Source organism: Danio rerio, chromosome 8 (assembly GCF_049306965.1).
Source record: "Danio rerio strain Tuebingen ecotype United States chromosome 8, GRCz12tu, whole genome shotgun sequence".
In the NCBI taxonomy this organism is placed as follows: domain Eukaryota; kingdom Metazoa; phylum Chordata; class Actinopteri; order Cypriniformes; family Danionidae; genus Danio; species Danio rerio.
This window is the reverse complement of record NC_133183.1, coordinates 31,992,984-32,009,729: the sequence shown is the minus strand read 5'-3', so window position 1 is coordinate 32,009,729 and position 16,746 is coordinate 31,992,984. Positions and strand designations below refer to the sequence as shown.

Here is a 16,746-nt window from a genome sequence, read left to right as displayed (position 1 = left end):
AAAAAACACTTTATCATTAAAACTGACAGGTAATAATAATTCCTTACATTTATATAGCGCTTTTCTGGACACTCAAAGCACTTTACACATTCTTTGGGGGGAATCTCCTCATCCACCACCAGTGTGCAGCATCCACCTGGATGACAGGACGGCAGCCATATTGTGCCAAACAGTCACACACCACACACCAGTTTATTGGTGGAGAGGAGACAGAGTGAAGAAGCCAATTATTATATGGGGATGGTTAGGAGGCCATGATGGACAGAGGCCAGTGGGCAAATTTGGCCTGGGATTAACCTCAATTTAACATCTGATCCGAAAGACGTCGCTCACTGAGCAATATGAGTCCCCATCAATATATTGGGGTGTTAGGACCCACACAGACCACAAATTGAGCACCCTGGCCTTATAACACCCCATTCACACGGCGCTTCAGCTTCAACGTTTGACAGAGGGCGTGACTGAAGTTGGGCCTGACGCGATTGGCATAGCACCACTTCTAGCAGCAACCTAGCTGTCCTGTGTGGTCTCCCATCCAGGTACTGACCGGGCACAGCCCTGCTTAGCTTCAGTGGGTGACCATGTGAGAATTACAAAGCTGCATGAAAAATCAGTTTCCGCCTGCAGTGTCTAACCATAACTACATTAATTAGGTACAATTCAGGAATCAAATAAAATAAATCAAATATTTTACACCGAAGGAAAACAGAGCGTGTGTTCACTGTTATCAGAGCTGGAGAAGAGGCTGAAGTCGTGGATGTCTGCTCTGTCCGCTCGGCTATGGAACACTGCAAGTCAAAAATGACTTTCTGTTCCTCCTCTCTCAACGCTGAAAATTTATAGGGCAGCTGCTGCAGATGTTCACGTAAAGAAGCCCAAACAGTCATGACAGACGGTTTACACAGCAGTGGGCACAGCACTGGGTCACACATAACACTGAAACGCATGGTTCTGTTTGCCTGCTAAAAAAACTCCCTAGATGGGTGGTAATGGTGAGGTCAGTCTGAATGAATGTGTTAAAGAGATACAGACCACCCCTGAGTATGAAACCATTAACCGCTTTCCTTGACCATAATTAGCAGATCTGGCGGAGGGCCATGAGAGAGGACTAGTCATGGTGAAAAGCAGATATAGTGCATTAGAAGGATGACAAACAAATGAGTGAAAGTTTTCCAGTGTGAAGTCATAGGCTGGTGTTGTTGTGCTAAAAGACTGGTCATGGTTTGGATAACCAGACTCAAACTGTGGTTTATGACTGCAATTAAAAATATTGTGATTTGAAGATCTGGCTGTCAGCATATGATTGATCAGGTGCTTAGGTAGAAGATTTTTCCTTTCTTTTTTCATTGCATCAGACAGAACAATGATGCCTCAGTTCACATCAAACAGTAGCTCATGCATTTTTTTCTAATTAGACATTTTTTCCTATTATTTTATGATATATATATATAAAACATTTTGTGTATACTGTACTGTAGAGAAGTTTATTCATTATTTTTCTTTTGAGCTTAGTCCCTTTATTAATCAGGGGTCGCCACGGCGGAATGAACTGCTAACTTATCCAGCATATGTTTTAAGCAGTGGATGCCCTTCCAGCTGCAACCCATCACTGGAAAATACCCAAACACTCTCATTCACACTTTGACAATTTAGCTTATTCAATTCACCTATAGCGCATGTCTCTGGACTTGTGGGGGAAACCAGAGCACCCGGAGGAAACCTACGTGAACATGGGGAGAACATGCAAACTCCACACAAAAACGCCAACTGACCCAGCCGAGGCTCGAACCAGTGACCTTCTTGCTGTGAGGCGATATTGCTACCCACTGTGCCACCATGACTCCCTATTTTAAACATTATTTTCATAAAATTTTTTAGGTTTAAGTAGGCTAATTTTGTTGTGTTTTTGTTACTTTGTTTTTAAACTAGTTGAAATATGTTTATGATTTAAAGGAGATGTAAATTATTTAATCTTTAATTGACTAAATATTTGGTCTTAACTAAATTAAATATTACATTTATATTAATTCATTTAATTGAATTTTTATGTTTTTATTGTCGTTTAAAAATATGTATTGTTTTTATGTTAACTTTAGATAAGAAATTTTACATATATCCTTGATAACTAGCTAAAATAACAATAATCCCTGCTAAATATAAACGAACTTAAACGAGTCTCAACTGTTAGGCTGGTTTTAGCTGGCAGACAAACCTGGTTTTACAGGTTTTTTGGCCATTTCCAGGCTGGTCTTAGTTGAGGCTAAGGCTAAACCAGCTTGACCAGCCTGGAATATTTAATATTTTAGTTAACGTTTATTTTATTTAGAAAAAAATGACATCATTTATTATTTCTATTTAATTTCATTTCATTCACACCGTGTAGTCTATTTCACGCTTAACGTCAGTATGGAAAGTGCTGCTCTGAACTCACTGATAGGTAAATAAACGTCTCTGTTGTGAAACTGCGTGCAGCATATGGCTAAACTGATGAGAATGAAATCAAATTCCTTGGAAGAAAACATACCTGATTATCTCACAGTCACTCAGAAACCTTCATATCCTACATTACAGGCACCAGAAATACATGATCACCACTGGAACAACAGCGAGGCTAACATCAATTGATGATGGTAAGACATACTGACTTTCAGTTTATGACTTTCTGAATAACGTTAGCGATTTAAAGTGATTACAACAAATAAAACAACAACAAATTTAACGTTACCACATGCTGTCGGTTTACGTTCACAATTATTTTGATTAATATCAGACTAAACAGCATCACAAGTGAGACAGCTAGCTACGTTAAGGACTTGTCATAAGTTACTCGTTCCTAAGCAGGTTAACTTCATTTAGGCGACACACTGACGACACAAACGCTGTTTCTTTATGTTCCTTTAAATTGAGAGATTTGAGACTTTTTTGAGAATTTCTTCTATTTTTCCTGATTTGCTTATGTATTGGTTTAATGGAATATCAAAATCCACAATTAATTGTTTCTTATTTGTTAAATTGTATGTTTGTGTTGGTAATTAATTATAATAAATAATATTATTATTCAATTGCAGTAGGGTTTTTCTACCTGCACTGAGCCTTAAATCAAACTTCCGTTTGTACAGAGGAATATGCTCATTGCTCATACATAAGTTGTCTGAATTTATAACATTTAAATATGCCAAGAAATTGTGAAAATGTACTGTGAAAAATTAAAAGGATATAAATTACTAGAACTATAAACAAAAACATAAAAAAAGTATTGAAAAGATAAAAAAAAAAGTTTTGGTCCTTCTTTATAAGTGGCCATGTAATAACACTAAAATAAATCATTTGTTACAATGTGCTTACTGTGTTTTTACATTGTACTTATGATTGACTAAATACCTGCATGTAGTTTAATCTGTAATTAATTTCTGAAATTACATTTTTAATTATATTGTTGACCATCCTTTACACCTTTACCCACTCTTAAACCTACATATACAACTAAACCTGGCCCTAACCCTACCCGTATATCCACCAGAAGTGTTCTGCTGTACATTCTGAATGAGTACATACATTGAATTTTTTTATGCAAGTACAATGTAGTCAAGGCCACTTAAATCAAAATTTGAACCTGACTTCCTTAAATTTTCAGGGTTTTATAGTATATTTATGTATACAGTTTAATACATACTGTATTTTATGTTTAATAAATGTGCCTTATTTGCATATTTAAACATAAAACAAAACTTTGAAGCTTAAAATCTGCATAAAAATCTAATTTTACAAAATTTATTTTGCTAGCACACATTGTTAATCTTAAGGTGAAATATTATAACAATTAATATGTGCAAATTCATCCACTGAAAAAATATGTTTCTTTTGGTAATCTATGATCAAAATGTAACCATTTTCATCCACTCTGGTGACTGCTTGTGTGAGTTATACACTTAACCAAACCCTTTCAACCATTAGTTTGCTGTGAGTCAAATATGAGAGGAGCACATAAATAAACCTCGCCCCCTACTCAATATTCAATTTCAGTTAGAAATATGTCATTGTGCTGAAATAAAAGTTGCAGCAACTTTTGGTTTACATTAGGGCTGCACAATATATAATTTCAGCATCAATATCGCAATGTAATGATTCACAATAGTCACATCGTGAGTAAATGCCATGTTGAGTCTGGAATTTATTAATTGCTAGTGTTTTTTTGAGGCCTGAGACTGTGAAGGTTTTAAAAGCATTCAGGCCTAAGAAACTACCGTTTGTACCTTTGTCAAATTAACAACAATTAATTTTATTGAATTGTTTAAAAAAGAAGACCATGCAGTGTTATTTTACTTTTAATTATTCGAGTACAGTTCAACTCTATTAAAAACATTAAAACGCTTTATTTAAATACAAATCTTTTAAGTTGTATCTTTTTTATTTATTTGTCTATATTTTATGCAGTTTTATACAGAATCAATTTAAAATGATACATTCTTTTCAAATAGTTATTCAACTCATCTAAGTGAAATTATAATCATACTGCAATATACAGTTAAAGTCATAATTATTAGCCCCCCTTTGAATTGTTTTTTATTTTTTCCCAAATGATGTTTACCAGAGCAAGGAAATTTTCACAGTATGTCTGATAATATTTTTTTCTTCTGTATGAAGTCTTATTTGTTTTATTTCAGCTAGAATAAAAGCAGTTTTTAATTTTTTAAAAAACATTTTAAGGACAAAATTATTAGCCCCTTTAAGCAAACTTTTTTTTTTTTTAGATAGTCTACAGAACAAACCATTGTTTACAATAACTTGCCTAATTAACCTAACCTGCCTAGTTAACCTAATTAGACTAGTTAAGCCTTTAAATGTCGCAATGTTAGATTTTTCCAATATCGGGCAGCCCTATATATATATATTATGCACTATACAGAATCATCCCAATCAATCTAAAATGATCAATTCTTTTCCAATGGTGATTATAGAATTTACTTTTGTGCCTGAAGCAGTTAGGTTACGTAATAAGTGTAGTTTATCGATGGATTAGTATGCGTTTTTTCTTTTTTTTTTTACCTGTTGTTAGGTGTTGAAGTTTATTGTTAAGTGTGTCATCTTGTTATATGTGAAACACCACCATGTCAGAATGAATTGCCCCAAGGGGATTAATAAAGTTTTAAACAAACAAACAAATAAACATAGAAACAAATTCATCACATCTAAGTGAAATTGTATTCATATCGCAAAATATATATCGCAGAATAAGAAAAAATATTGCAATGTTAGATTTTTTCTATATCGTGCAGCAGTGGTTCATGTGGACTCTAAAGTAATCAATCAACTGTGGTGGTATGGGGATAATAACTATTAGTTCATTATTTACCCTTTTGACCTGCAGTGTCTTGGAGGTATTAAAATGACAGACTCAGTCACCATCAACTATCATTGTAATAAAAAGCATGCTAACAGTGGTGAGTAGATGGTGACAACAATAAACCATTTTTTAGATCTCAATATAAGAAGAACATGATTGTAAACATATTTTGCTGCCTTTGTTTTGCAGGTTGATACACAACTCCAGAATGACTTCATCTATAGTGCAACAAAGGAAAAGTCGGTTACATCTAAACATGCTATCATTACTTAGTTAGCACTTGGTTTGGTGTGAGTGCTGTCTATATGGAGATGAATGAAGAGAAAGACTCATCTACAAAGTGCCAGGATGCCAGAACACCCCTTCCTCATTTTGAGGATGAAAAACCCCTCTTTCACAGTAACCAGACGCCCCCAGGCCCCTCTGAAGCATTTCTGCTGGCAGGCAGTGATGTAAAAGTTCCGTACACCATCAATCGGTATTTACGGGACTACCAGCGAGAAGGCATTAAATTCATCTATCAAAACTATGCCAAATCCAGAGGATGCATCTTGGGTGATGATATGGGGCTTGGAAAGACTGTTCAGGTAAAAGCACACACATTTTTCTAAAGAGTATACATAGTAAAGACTGCTTTTTGTTTAACATACAGTATATGATTTTAGGTCATTGGCTTCTTGGCTGCAGTTCTGCAGAAAACGGGTACATGGAAAGATGTTGAGAACAACAGGCCTCAGTTTTTGCTGTCACAAAAACCATCAGAACGAGTTCAGAAGGTGACACATGCTTTTTAGTCAGAGAAAGTCATGGAAAAGTACGGGAATTTGTTTGTATTTGGGAGCATGTTTCGTAGCTTGGGAACCCTGTAATTAGTCATGTGATGATATTCAGTTATATGTTAAATTGTGATGATGAACATGCAAACTATTCATGATGTTATTGTGTGCACTTCAGTATACTGTGAATCGTAATTTTTTGCATAAACTATATACCTTTTTACATTGTTTTATTTGCAGTGTTGTTCATCACAGCATCAAATGCTTCAAGACTAAATAGGCTATTTATTTTCAAACAAACATTTTGACATGTTAATCTGGCCTACGACATGCCATTCTTAAGCCTATTGCTAATTAGCACATCACAAAAAAAACTCAATTTCTTAGCATTAGTTAATTAAATTGATAATAAAAACAATTAAGCATTTATTAATCTAAGGTGGTTTATTTTTTAGATAATGTTTAATAACCGAAGCTGAATATTTTAAACTCACATTAACATAACTTTTGTGAATAATATTGCAATTGCTCACTGTTGTTGTGAGTTTATTAATGTTTGTTTGTTTAATAGTCATAACTTTTTGGAAACACTTGTTTACTCAATCCTATTGTGATAAAACTGTATATTGTGATAAAAGCTTTTATAATTATAGCTACAAAAAAGTCTGATAGCATCATATGGCTAATGTTTCTTTTATTTTGTGCATTAAAGTGTTTTTGTTTGTCTCCATTGAGGTTTTTGTCATAGTGGCTCCGCTCTCTGTTCTCTACAACTGGAAAGATGAGTTAGACACTTGGGGTCATTTCCGAGTCGTGGTTGTTCATGGTGTGAGGAAAGATGAAGAACTAGCACGTGTGCAGAGAGGAAGATGTGAAATTGCCCTTACAACTTTTGAGACCCTCAGACTCTGTTTGGACCAGTTCAACAGGTAGTGTTACTGAGTACTGGTTTTGTTATTGTGTAGTTTACTGTGCTGTTTGTTTTCTTTTTTTCTATCAAGTATTGATGTTTTTGATAATTCCAGAAATACATAAGTGATGTAAATGCACAACCTAAAAAATAAATGATTAAATAAGTTCACATGTTATCTTTATTTGCATACCAACAAAGTTGACTGCTCTCTATTTTAGACTAAACATTCAGAACTGTATAAGATGTCCATTAACTGTTGGCTTCTGAGCAAAATGTTAAACTGTGACACTTCACTCACTTTAAATATGGGTGTATTGGTAACACTTAATAATAAGGTTCTATTAGTTAACTTTAGTTATTCAATGGTCTGTTAAATGACATCTAGTTGCACTAACTTAATTTTCCTAGCTACCACAACTTAATGTTTCTATTTATAGCAACTTACTTTTTGTAGTGACACCAACTTCATTTTTGTAGGTAATTCAACTTTTCTAGTTATTACACTTTTTTTGTTGTGCAAACTTATTTTTTAGTTACCACAACTCATTTTTTCTAGTTGATGCAACTAAATTCTTTTAGTTACAGCAACTTATTTTTCTAGCTGCACAACATAATTTTTCTAGTTGTAATAACTAAATTTTTCTTGTTCTCATGACTTATTATTCCCAGTTAGGTCAACCTAATTCTTATAGTTCTCATAACTTAATTTATCTAGTTGCATTAACTCAATATTTCTATTTACTGCAACCAATTTGTTTTCTAGTTACTGCAACTTCATTTTTGAGGTTGCAACAATTATTTTTTAGTTACTCCAACTTCATTTTTCTAATGAACTATTTTTTTGTTAGTTGCAGAAATATTTTTTTTTCTAGTTAAACCAACTTAATTTTTCTACTTACAGTTTCAGAATTTTTCTGGTTACGGCAACTTAATTTGTTACCACCCCTCAATTTTTCTAATTCTAAAAAACTTAATTTTACTCAAATTAAAACTTTTGTAACATTTTATTTGTTTTATTTTAACATTTTACTTTCTAGTGATCTGGTATTTGAATGATAAATTATTAAGAATAATAATTTTATTATCATTGTTGTTATTTAATTAAATGATAAATTCTAAAATATATAATTGCAATAGTTAATAATAGTTAAAACAGTTTTAATTGTTAATAATCAGTGATATAATAATTATTATGTAACAACAGTAAATGTACAAAAATAGTAAAAAAAACAATTGTATTATTTTGTCTTATTTATTTTTGGTTTCAAACAATAAACCATTTATTCATTCTTGTTTCTTTGGCTTAGTCTCTGATTTATCAGAGGTCGCCACAGCGGATTAAACTGACAACTATTCTGGCATATGTTTTAAGCAGTGGATGCCCTTCTAGCTGCAACCCAATACTGGGAAAACATTAAACCATAGAGCTTTTTTTGTATTAAACCTCAAAAAAACAACTCTTTCAAAATGCTTTTTGATCAACAGTATAAATTGGGCTGCTGTTATCGTTGATGAAGCTCACAAAATAAAGAACCACAAGTCCAAGATCACTCAGGCCATGAAGCAGATGAGATGTAAAGTGAGAATCGGACTAACAGGAACTATCCTTCAGAACAACCTGGAGGAGCTGTGGTGTGTTATGAACTGGTGAGAAGTAGGAACCACTGATTTTAACCTTCAACTTGATGTGGGCAACAGTCCCTGCTTTTTTGAGAAAGCCATTATGCTCTATATATCTTATGATAATAATAGTTTCTTCCTTCATATGTTAAAAATCACATCTGTGTCACAGGGCTGTTCCTAGATGCCTGGGTTCCCTGGGAGCTTTTAAAAACCGGTTTTCAGACCCCATTGAGAAGGGGCAGAAGCACACCGTGACTAAAAGAGCTCTTGCAGAAGGCCGGAAAGCAGTTCAGGAACTTGCCAAAAAACTCTCACGCTGGTTCCTCAGAAGAACCAAGTCCCTCATCAGTGACCAACTTCCTAAAAAGGATGACAGAGTGAGTTCATGTCAAAGAAAGTGGTTTGAAAGGATAGTCTACCCAAAAATGAATATTTATTGACCACTTACTCGCCTTCAAGTGGTTTCAAATCATTATGGGCTTTTCTGTTGAACACAAAAGAAGATGTTGCCAAAGGGAGAGTTCATTAGTCAGTAGATATATTTTTTTATTATTCATTTAATGTAACCATTTTAAAAATACTCATTAAGATTAAAATCTGTTTTACAAGAGTGACCTGAAGGGGTGTTACACAAAAGCAGGATAAGGGTTTAAACTGAGGTTTTCAAACTATCCTCGCTGAATTTAGTTAATTTTCCTAGCTGCCACAACTTATTGTTTCTATTTATAGCAACTTACTTTTTGTAGTGTTGTCAACTTCATTTTTGTAGGTCATCTGACTTAAGTTTTCTACTTACCACAACTTATTTTATTTTAGTTGCACCAACTAAATTTTTCTGGTTAAAGCAACTTAATTTTTCTGGTTGCACCAACATAAAAAATTTTACCCGGTATAACTTAATTTTTCTAGTTCTCATAACTTACTTTTTCTAGTTGTGCCAATTTAATTCTAATTCTCAGAGCTTAATTTATCTAGTTGCACCAACTTAATTTTTCTAGTTATTGCAACCATTTTTTCTATGTATTCCAACTTAATTTTTCTAGTGAACTACATTTTTTTTCTAGTTATAGAATTTTAGTTTTTTCTAGTTAAACCAACAGTTAAAAATACTTATTGAGATTAAAATCTCTTTTACAAGAGTGACTTGAAGGGGTATTACACGAAAGCAAGATAAGGGATTAAGCTGAGATTTTCAAACTATCCTGGCTGAATTTAGCCCTGACTCAGTTGCCTATAAGCAACTCAATAGGCACATTGAGTTATATCCATATTTGCGTCACTGATTTTGTGATCAGTACCGTCTTTTTAAGAATCCTGTGAATGTCCACTTATCCCAGCTATCTTTACTGCTTTTTACTTAGCGGAACTTTCTTATGCTTTTTCAGCAAATGTGCAACAGACTAAGCCAGGAAGTACAGATTAAACTAGGACAAGCCTTGATTTTTATGTTATCCTTGCTTTCTTAATTTACTTTTGGTAAATACTCCCTCTGACCAAGCTAATCTAGTAATAGACTTACAAAATTTACAAAAACTCAGACATTTAAAACAAACACAAATAACAAACAATACCATAATTTAAAAAAAATTATATATAACGGAAGCCCAAATCACATAACACAAGTGCAATTTGTCAATTTTTCAAGCTCTGTTTAAACCTGTAAAATGTCCAATTTTGTATAACAAATCATTAGAACAAAGTTTATAGCACACCTTTTTGACTTAGAAAAAAAGAGAGACAAATAATATGGAGTAAATCAAAAGAAGATATTTTGAAGAATGTTGAAACCAATAGCCATTGACATCTATAGTAGAAAACAAAATACTTAAAAAAAAAATAAATAAATACCAGGCTACCAGTATCCAACAAGCTTCAAAACATCTTCTATGTTTAACATAAGAAAGAATCTCAACAGACTTTGAAAAAAAGTGGATAGTTTTTATTTTTGGGTGAACTTTCAATTTAATATGATGTATCTTTTTAGTATGTGCTGTGATCTGAACTGTCTCTGGTCCGCAGGTGGTGTATTGCTCTCTGACAGACTTCCAGCGGACGGTGTACCGAGCAGTGCTAGACTCGGATGATGTGACTCTGATGTTGCAGAGCTCAGGAAAGTGTCCCTGTAGCAGTGGCCGTCCACGAAAGAAGTGCTGCTACAAACTGAACGCAGACGGTGTGCCGGTCAGACATCTGTACTTCAGCTATCTGGCTATACTCAGAAAAGTGGCCAATCATGTTGCACTGCTGCAGTCCAAAGACGGAACTAGTAAAAAACAGGTCAGGCATTGTGTTTAGTGGGAATGGTATGTTTAGTATTTTACAATTTGGGCTCAATAAGTTTTCTTATATATATATATATATATATATATATATATATATATATATATATATATATATATATATATATATATATACGATATTATATACGATATTATATACATATATAATATACATTCATATTTTCATATGGTTCAGACCAGTGTTGGGGAAAGTTACTTTTGAATGTAATGCATTACAGTATTAAGTTACTTCCCCAAAAAGTAAGTAGTTGCATTACTTTTATGGAAAGTAATGCATTAAGTTACTTTTGAGGTACTTTTTAGGCTTGATCTCTTTCAGAACGTGCAGGTCTTTTTCTTTTTTTCTGATCAAGGAGCTCTGCAATTAACATCACACTGCATAACTTTAATTTACCTAAATTAAAAATGATGATTTAAGATAGTGTTATTGTCATGTGAAGGACACTGATAATGGAATTGAAGATCCAAATACAGGTCTATCCAAGAGAGTTGTCGTACAAACAGAAATCAGAGCAGGAGCAAACAGGTACATGCATGGAATTCAGAAATGTAGTCATAAACAGGTGAATGGTCAGTTCCGGCGGCAAGCAGCATAAACAAACAGACAAAGCAAGGGTCAAACACAGCTAGGCAGGGCAAGGAAAACGCGGCGTAATGCTCACTAAAACTGATTATTAAGACTCAGCAAAGTGTGTGTGCAATGTGGTTAATAGATAGTCCTCATATATATATATATATATATATATATATATATATATATATATATATATATATATATATATATATATATATATATATATATATATTCATTAAGCAGCTCCCAGCTGTGTGTGTGTGCAATCAATTTAAACCCGTAACAGGTTTGTGTGAAGCAGGGGTGATAGCGTTCCGGCACCACGCCGGATTTCCGGCGTACTGTGGCTGCGGGGGAAAAAAAATCAGGTTCACGGATATTGATCTGTCATTTCTCTAGATTCACAGAATTCACTCACTGCTGAAAGCGCCGGATTGGTTTTTATTAAGTGCCATTTCGTGTGCTCGTGAATCATCTTTTGAGTGTAGACGCCATGTAAATAAAAGATTGTGTAATTTAGAGAGCTTTATAAATAACGGATCTTTGTGAGCTCTATGAACTAAGATTCGTGACGCTTTTTAGTGATAATAACAGGAGCGTGCTGTGCACTTTCCAGGCTATAATCCATTCAGAATTTGTATGAAACTTTCGTTTTCGCCACATATAAGCTGATATGTTTTGGGAATGACATCTGCATATACGCTGGGTTTATTCTCGAAATAACGGTGAAGCAATAGACGGGACAAAAATATATTTCCCCCTTCTCCTTAAACAACTTAGTGTTTCAGCTATGAAATAGTTCAGTTTTGTATGTAGCCTAATGGCAAAGTGTTTATATTTAGTTTCGTTTTTTATTCAGCTTATTTAGAAAAACGTTTGGAGCATTTTTTATTCGTTAAAAATAAGTTTTTTTTGTTGTTGTTTTTTTTAACGAACAGCGCCCAGCGGAAGACCATCATTGTCTGTTTGATCAGTTTGCCTTCTCAGATCATCACGACTTGCCTAAAATAAAAGATATAAAACAGTTCAAGTATAAAACAATGGTAGCTTAAACGTTAAAGAATGTGTGCTATTAGGCGCATAGTTTGCTTATAAAAAGCTTGCAGGACATCGAGGCGCCAGAGCAATCACTTGCATTTTTTCAGTGGGAGCAATTTAAAGTTATCCGTCATTTTTGCTCACAAAGTACGAGTAATACATCAAAAAACGTTACAGCGTTTTTATAAAATAAAGAAAACCAAAATTATGCGCTTTCTGTCGTCTGGTTTTTGAACAGGAGCGCTTAACAAAATGAAGCAAAATGTATATGCCTCACAGACATAATAAATATATTTATAGAAAGCTTTAAATTATTACTTAACGAAATAAAACAAATCGAAAACAAAAAAACTCCTTCATGTAATCCGTAAAGATGAATTTCACTGTAAAGGCGAGTCCAAAAGAAGGTTGCCAGTCAGGATCTGCGACACTGACTCAGAATAAGTTTATTAATAAATAATTAAGATATGTACTCTTTCCTCGACACATTCATTGTTATTTGTTTTTGCCGGTGCTTGGGGCGAGTTTTAGCTTATTGTGTGCGCTTGAACGCGGATTCACAGTAGCAGTTTTAACATGGAGTGACACGACATCTGACGTACATGACACTGGCACATGCCACTGAGTGTAGTGACACTTCCGGTGGCACGTCCGGTTTTCCACTGTCATGTGTCACTCGCTAGTGGCATGTGTAGTGACCTGTGTCACTCAGAGTGTCGCGCTGCATGTCACTGCTGTGACATCGACACCCGGCGAAGCTTATGACATTAATTAACCCGAGCAAAACCATATTTAATCATTACGCGACTTTTAACCTAATTTATCGCGTCGCAAGTTAGTTTATTTGCTGAGCTACTCCACGATGTTTTAATTTAAACGCATTTATTTTATGTATTCGTAGTCATACTTCCGTACGTAATATAGTCATTTGACAGTACATGTCAGTCAAATTTATTGTGGCATGCTTATGTATGGGAGGGGTTACACTTATCTGTTGTACTGTATATTATTGCATCCTGGCAGTTCCTTTGTTCCCTACAATATGGACTTCTCTATGTTTTTAATTCATTCATTTATTTTATTATTTAACTTATTTTCATTTTAAGGTATTTTAAATAATATCCTTTAATAAGTTATAATAAAATGCATGTTGAAAACTCATAACATATATGCATGTAAGATAACAGGTGTCATTTGTCTAATGATTTTTAAATATTAAAGCAAAGAGACTTATAAGATTAATGTGCTTATAACGTGCTTATACTGACACCTACTGGCACATGTCACAAGATCACTGACACTGGCATGTGTCACTGACATTACTGGCATACATAAGCATGCCACAATAAATTTGACTGACATGTACTGTCAAATGACTATATTACGTACGGAAGTATGACTACGAATACATAAAATAAATGCGTTTAAATTAAAACAGCAAGGAAAAAAAGTTCAGGCTCAGGAATTTTTTCCACTATCAGCCCTGGTGAAGTGCATGGCAGGATTTGTAGTCCAATTGGTGACGGGATTGTAGTCCGTTAGTTCGCTAGAGATCATAACAGTTATCTTCTGAGAAGTTCCTGATTCCAGAGCTATACCTGATATATATGCAGATTAATCAGAGTTTAAAGCAATGTGTGTGCTACTTTTTTCTTTTTGAGACAATTCCATTTTTCTTTTCTTCGATACGTTCAAAATAATGAGAATACTTCAATCACAGAAATGTAAGGCTCTAGCTTCGTCTCTTTCCACGGGGCGCGTTCTTTCATTGAGTGCTTAATTCAACAAGACTACTCTAAGTTCAATTTAGCAATTTATTTTTTAAAAACTAATTAATTAAACTAAAAGGTAACTAGCAGTACAGGTTTTAAAATGTTATTTAAATACTTCATTTTCTTAAAATATTTAAATTTTTTAGTCGTTACTTAGACGTGTAATAATATTACGTAACTCATTTTACTACGCGGGAGTCCAAACACTGGTTTAGACAAAAGTGTATTTATGACAATCAGTTTATGGGTAAAATTATTTATGGATACAATAAGGTTCCATTTAATTTATGGTAATCTATTTACTAGCATGATCAAATAATGAATATCACATTTATTACAGTATTTATACTTTGCTAATGATAGTTAAGGAAAATAAAACCATTCGTTGTTAAAGTAGTTTTTGTTAACTCATTGTTTTGTTGAAGTGATGTAATGAGAAAACACTTACTGGTTGGAAATTTATTAAAATATGCAAAAATTCAAATCTGTCAAAATGCAAAACAACTGAAGTAGGAGCATATCATTGAAATTCCAGTGTACCAAACTGTCTTTAGAAAAGTTTCTGTTCATCTTGTCTGTGAACTATACATTGCAAAGTAGTTTTCATAAATGCAGCAGTGCTTTGTTTACAGCAGTAACCCAGGAAACAATGTATGATTTCTGTTCACAAGAGCCACCTGCTGGCAGAGTTAGTTCTCATCTGTCATTTCCTTCAGTTTTGTGAAACTATTTTCATAAAAACACATGAATTCAGACCAGACCACCCCTTTTTTCCTTAGATTGTATAATTATACTGTCTAATTTACATTAAAAAACAGCCAATGCTACATGTAAGCTGCACTATTGTTTGAATTATGATAATGCAGTGATTCCCTTTATATGAAGTGTTTTTCAGGGTTTTAAAATTTCAATTTAGTTTTATTGTATTTTAGTTTTACAAAGAAACTTGCAGCAACAGTCTTATAAAAAGTCACTTTTTCATTAACTGTATATTTGATCTCTTTTTTTTTATTGAGGAAATCAAAATTGTGAATCCAATCTTGAGTTCAGTGAATCAATACACCTTAATGAAGGCGTCGTGCAGTAAATTTAGAATGGCTCAAATGGACCATATCTGTATCATCATCCTCATTATCTTTGCCATTCTTTAAGTGTTTTTTGGTACTTTTTTTGACCACAGGAGAAATACGTGACAACCATTTGCGAGCAAGTTTTTAGGAAATTTCCAGATTTCACTGAGAGATGTAAACAAGCTGCCTTTGAAGCAATGTCTGACCCCATGTACAGTGGAAAAATGAAGGTAAGTCATTATCCTTAACAAGAATTTCAAAAAAGTCGACTTTTCAGTAGATTAAAATTTGTAATCATGATTTATGTTCTTGTTATGTGATTGTGATTAATCACACATCTATCATGCAACTAAGCAAACACCGTTTACGACATTTCTGTTTTAGATTAAATAAATTTTTCACCAAAAAATGAAATTTACTCACCTTCAAATGGTTCCAAATGTTTTGAGCTTTTTTATTCTGTAGATAAAAGAATAAAAGACGAAATTTTGAAGAAAATTAGTTTCCATTGACATCGATTGTAGAGAACCACATATTATGGAAGTCAATAGTTACAGGTTTTCAGCTTTCTTCAAAATATCTTCTTTTGTGTTCAATAGAAGAACTTAATGTTTATGACAACTGAAAGGAGAGAAATTACAGTTTTATTTTCTATTTTGTGTGCTTCAACAGTCTATTGTAGTGTTATTTCCCACAGTGTGGGAAACAAGGGTTTGCGCTCTTCGGAAACAGAATAATTGAATATGAAAGTTCTCATGTTATTAAGCTAAACAGACACTTGAATGAATAATTGACTGAAAGCTGGCCACAAGCAACTGTTCTGTCTGCCATCTGTGATGTAATCAGCCTGGTTTCTCTAAATTAAAGCTTTTTAGGACTGGTACTAAACACTTTCCAGGAATTTAGTGGCTTAAAATGATCTGATTGCAAACAGAGAAGCGAAATCAGGTCAAGTGATTTTAGATACTCAATGTAATAAATTCCTGACAGCTTATATTATGTAAATGTGAGACCTAAATTATGTTAATGATTCGAATGAATAAAATAAAAATAAATAAATTATAATATACAGCCTTATTGCACTGCTATGAGTGTGATAATGTGTTTAATACAACAGTTCGACAGCATAATTGTGTATATAAAAAAGAAAATCAAACACGTAGGGTCTCAAAAATAATTTTGTACAAGAAACTACTTTCTTCCACCATTCATTAACATCTGCTGCTGACGTCAGAACAGCAAAAACCATTGCTACTTTACAAACGTCCCTTTAAAGCTAGTATTTAAATGATTCTCTAGCGTAATGTCTAAAGTGAAACGATTTTGCTCCTATTTT

At 33.6% G+C, this 16,746-nt stretch overlaps 1 protein-coding gene across 9 annotated transcripts in view; it reads left to right on the top strand.

The window, feature by feature from the left end:
• The first annotated feature begins 2,381 nt into the window (after positions 1–2,381).
• The window catches only part of ercc6l2 (excision repair cross-complementation group 6-like 2), a 34,208-nt gene continuing 19,843 nt past the window's right edge, over positions 2,382–16,746 (top strand). For 2 of the 9 annotated variants that reach the window (XM_009304064.5, XM_073909480.1), the window contains exons 1-10: positions 2,382–2,437; positions 2,572–2,630; positions 5,369–5,441; positions 5,534–5,931; positions 6,010–6,120; positions 6,856–7,049; positions 8,519–8,680; positions 8,826–9,033; positions 10,676–10,933; positions 15,521–15,640. In XM_009304064.5, the coding sequence (XP_009302339.2) occupies positions 5,650–5,931; positions 6,010–6,120; positions 6,856–7,049; positions 8,519–8,680; positions 8,826–9,033; positions 10,676–10,933; positions 15,521–15,640 (1,335 nt within the window). In that variant the 5' untranslated portion in view covers positions 2,382–2,437; positions 2,572–2,630; positions 5,369–5,441; positions 5,534–5,649. 9 annotated transcript variants of the gene reach the window in all.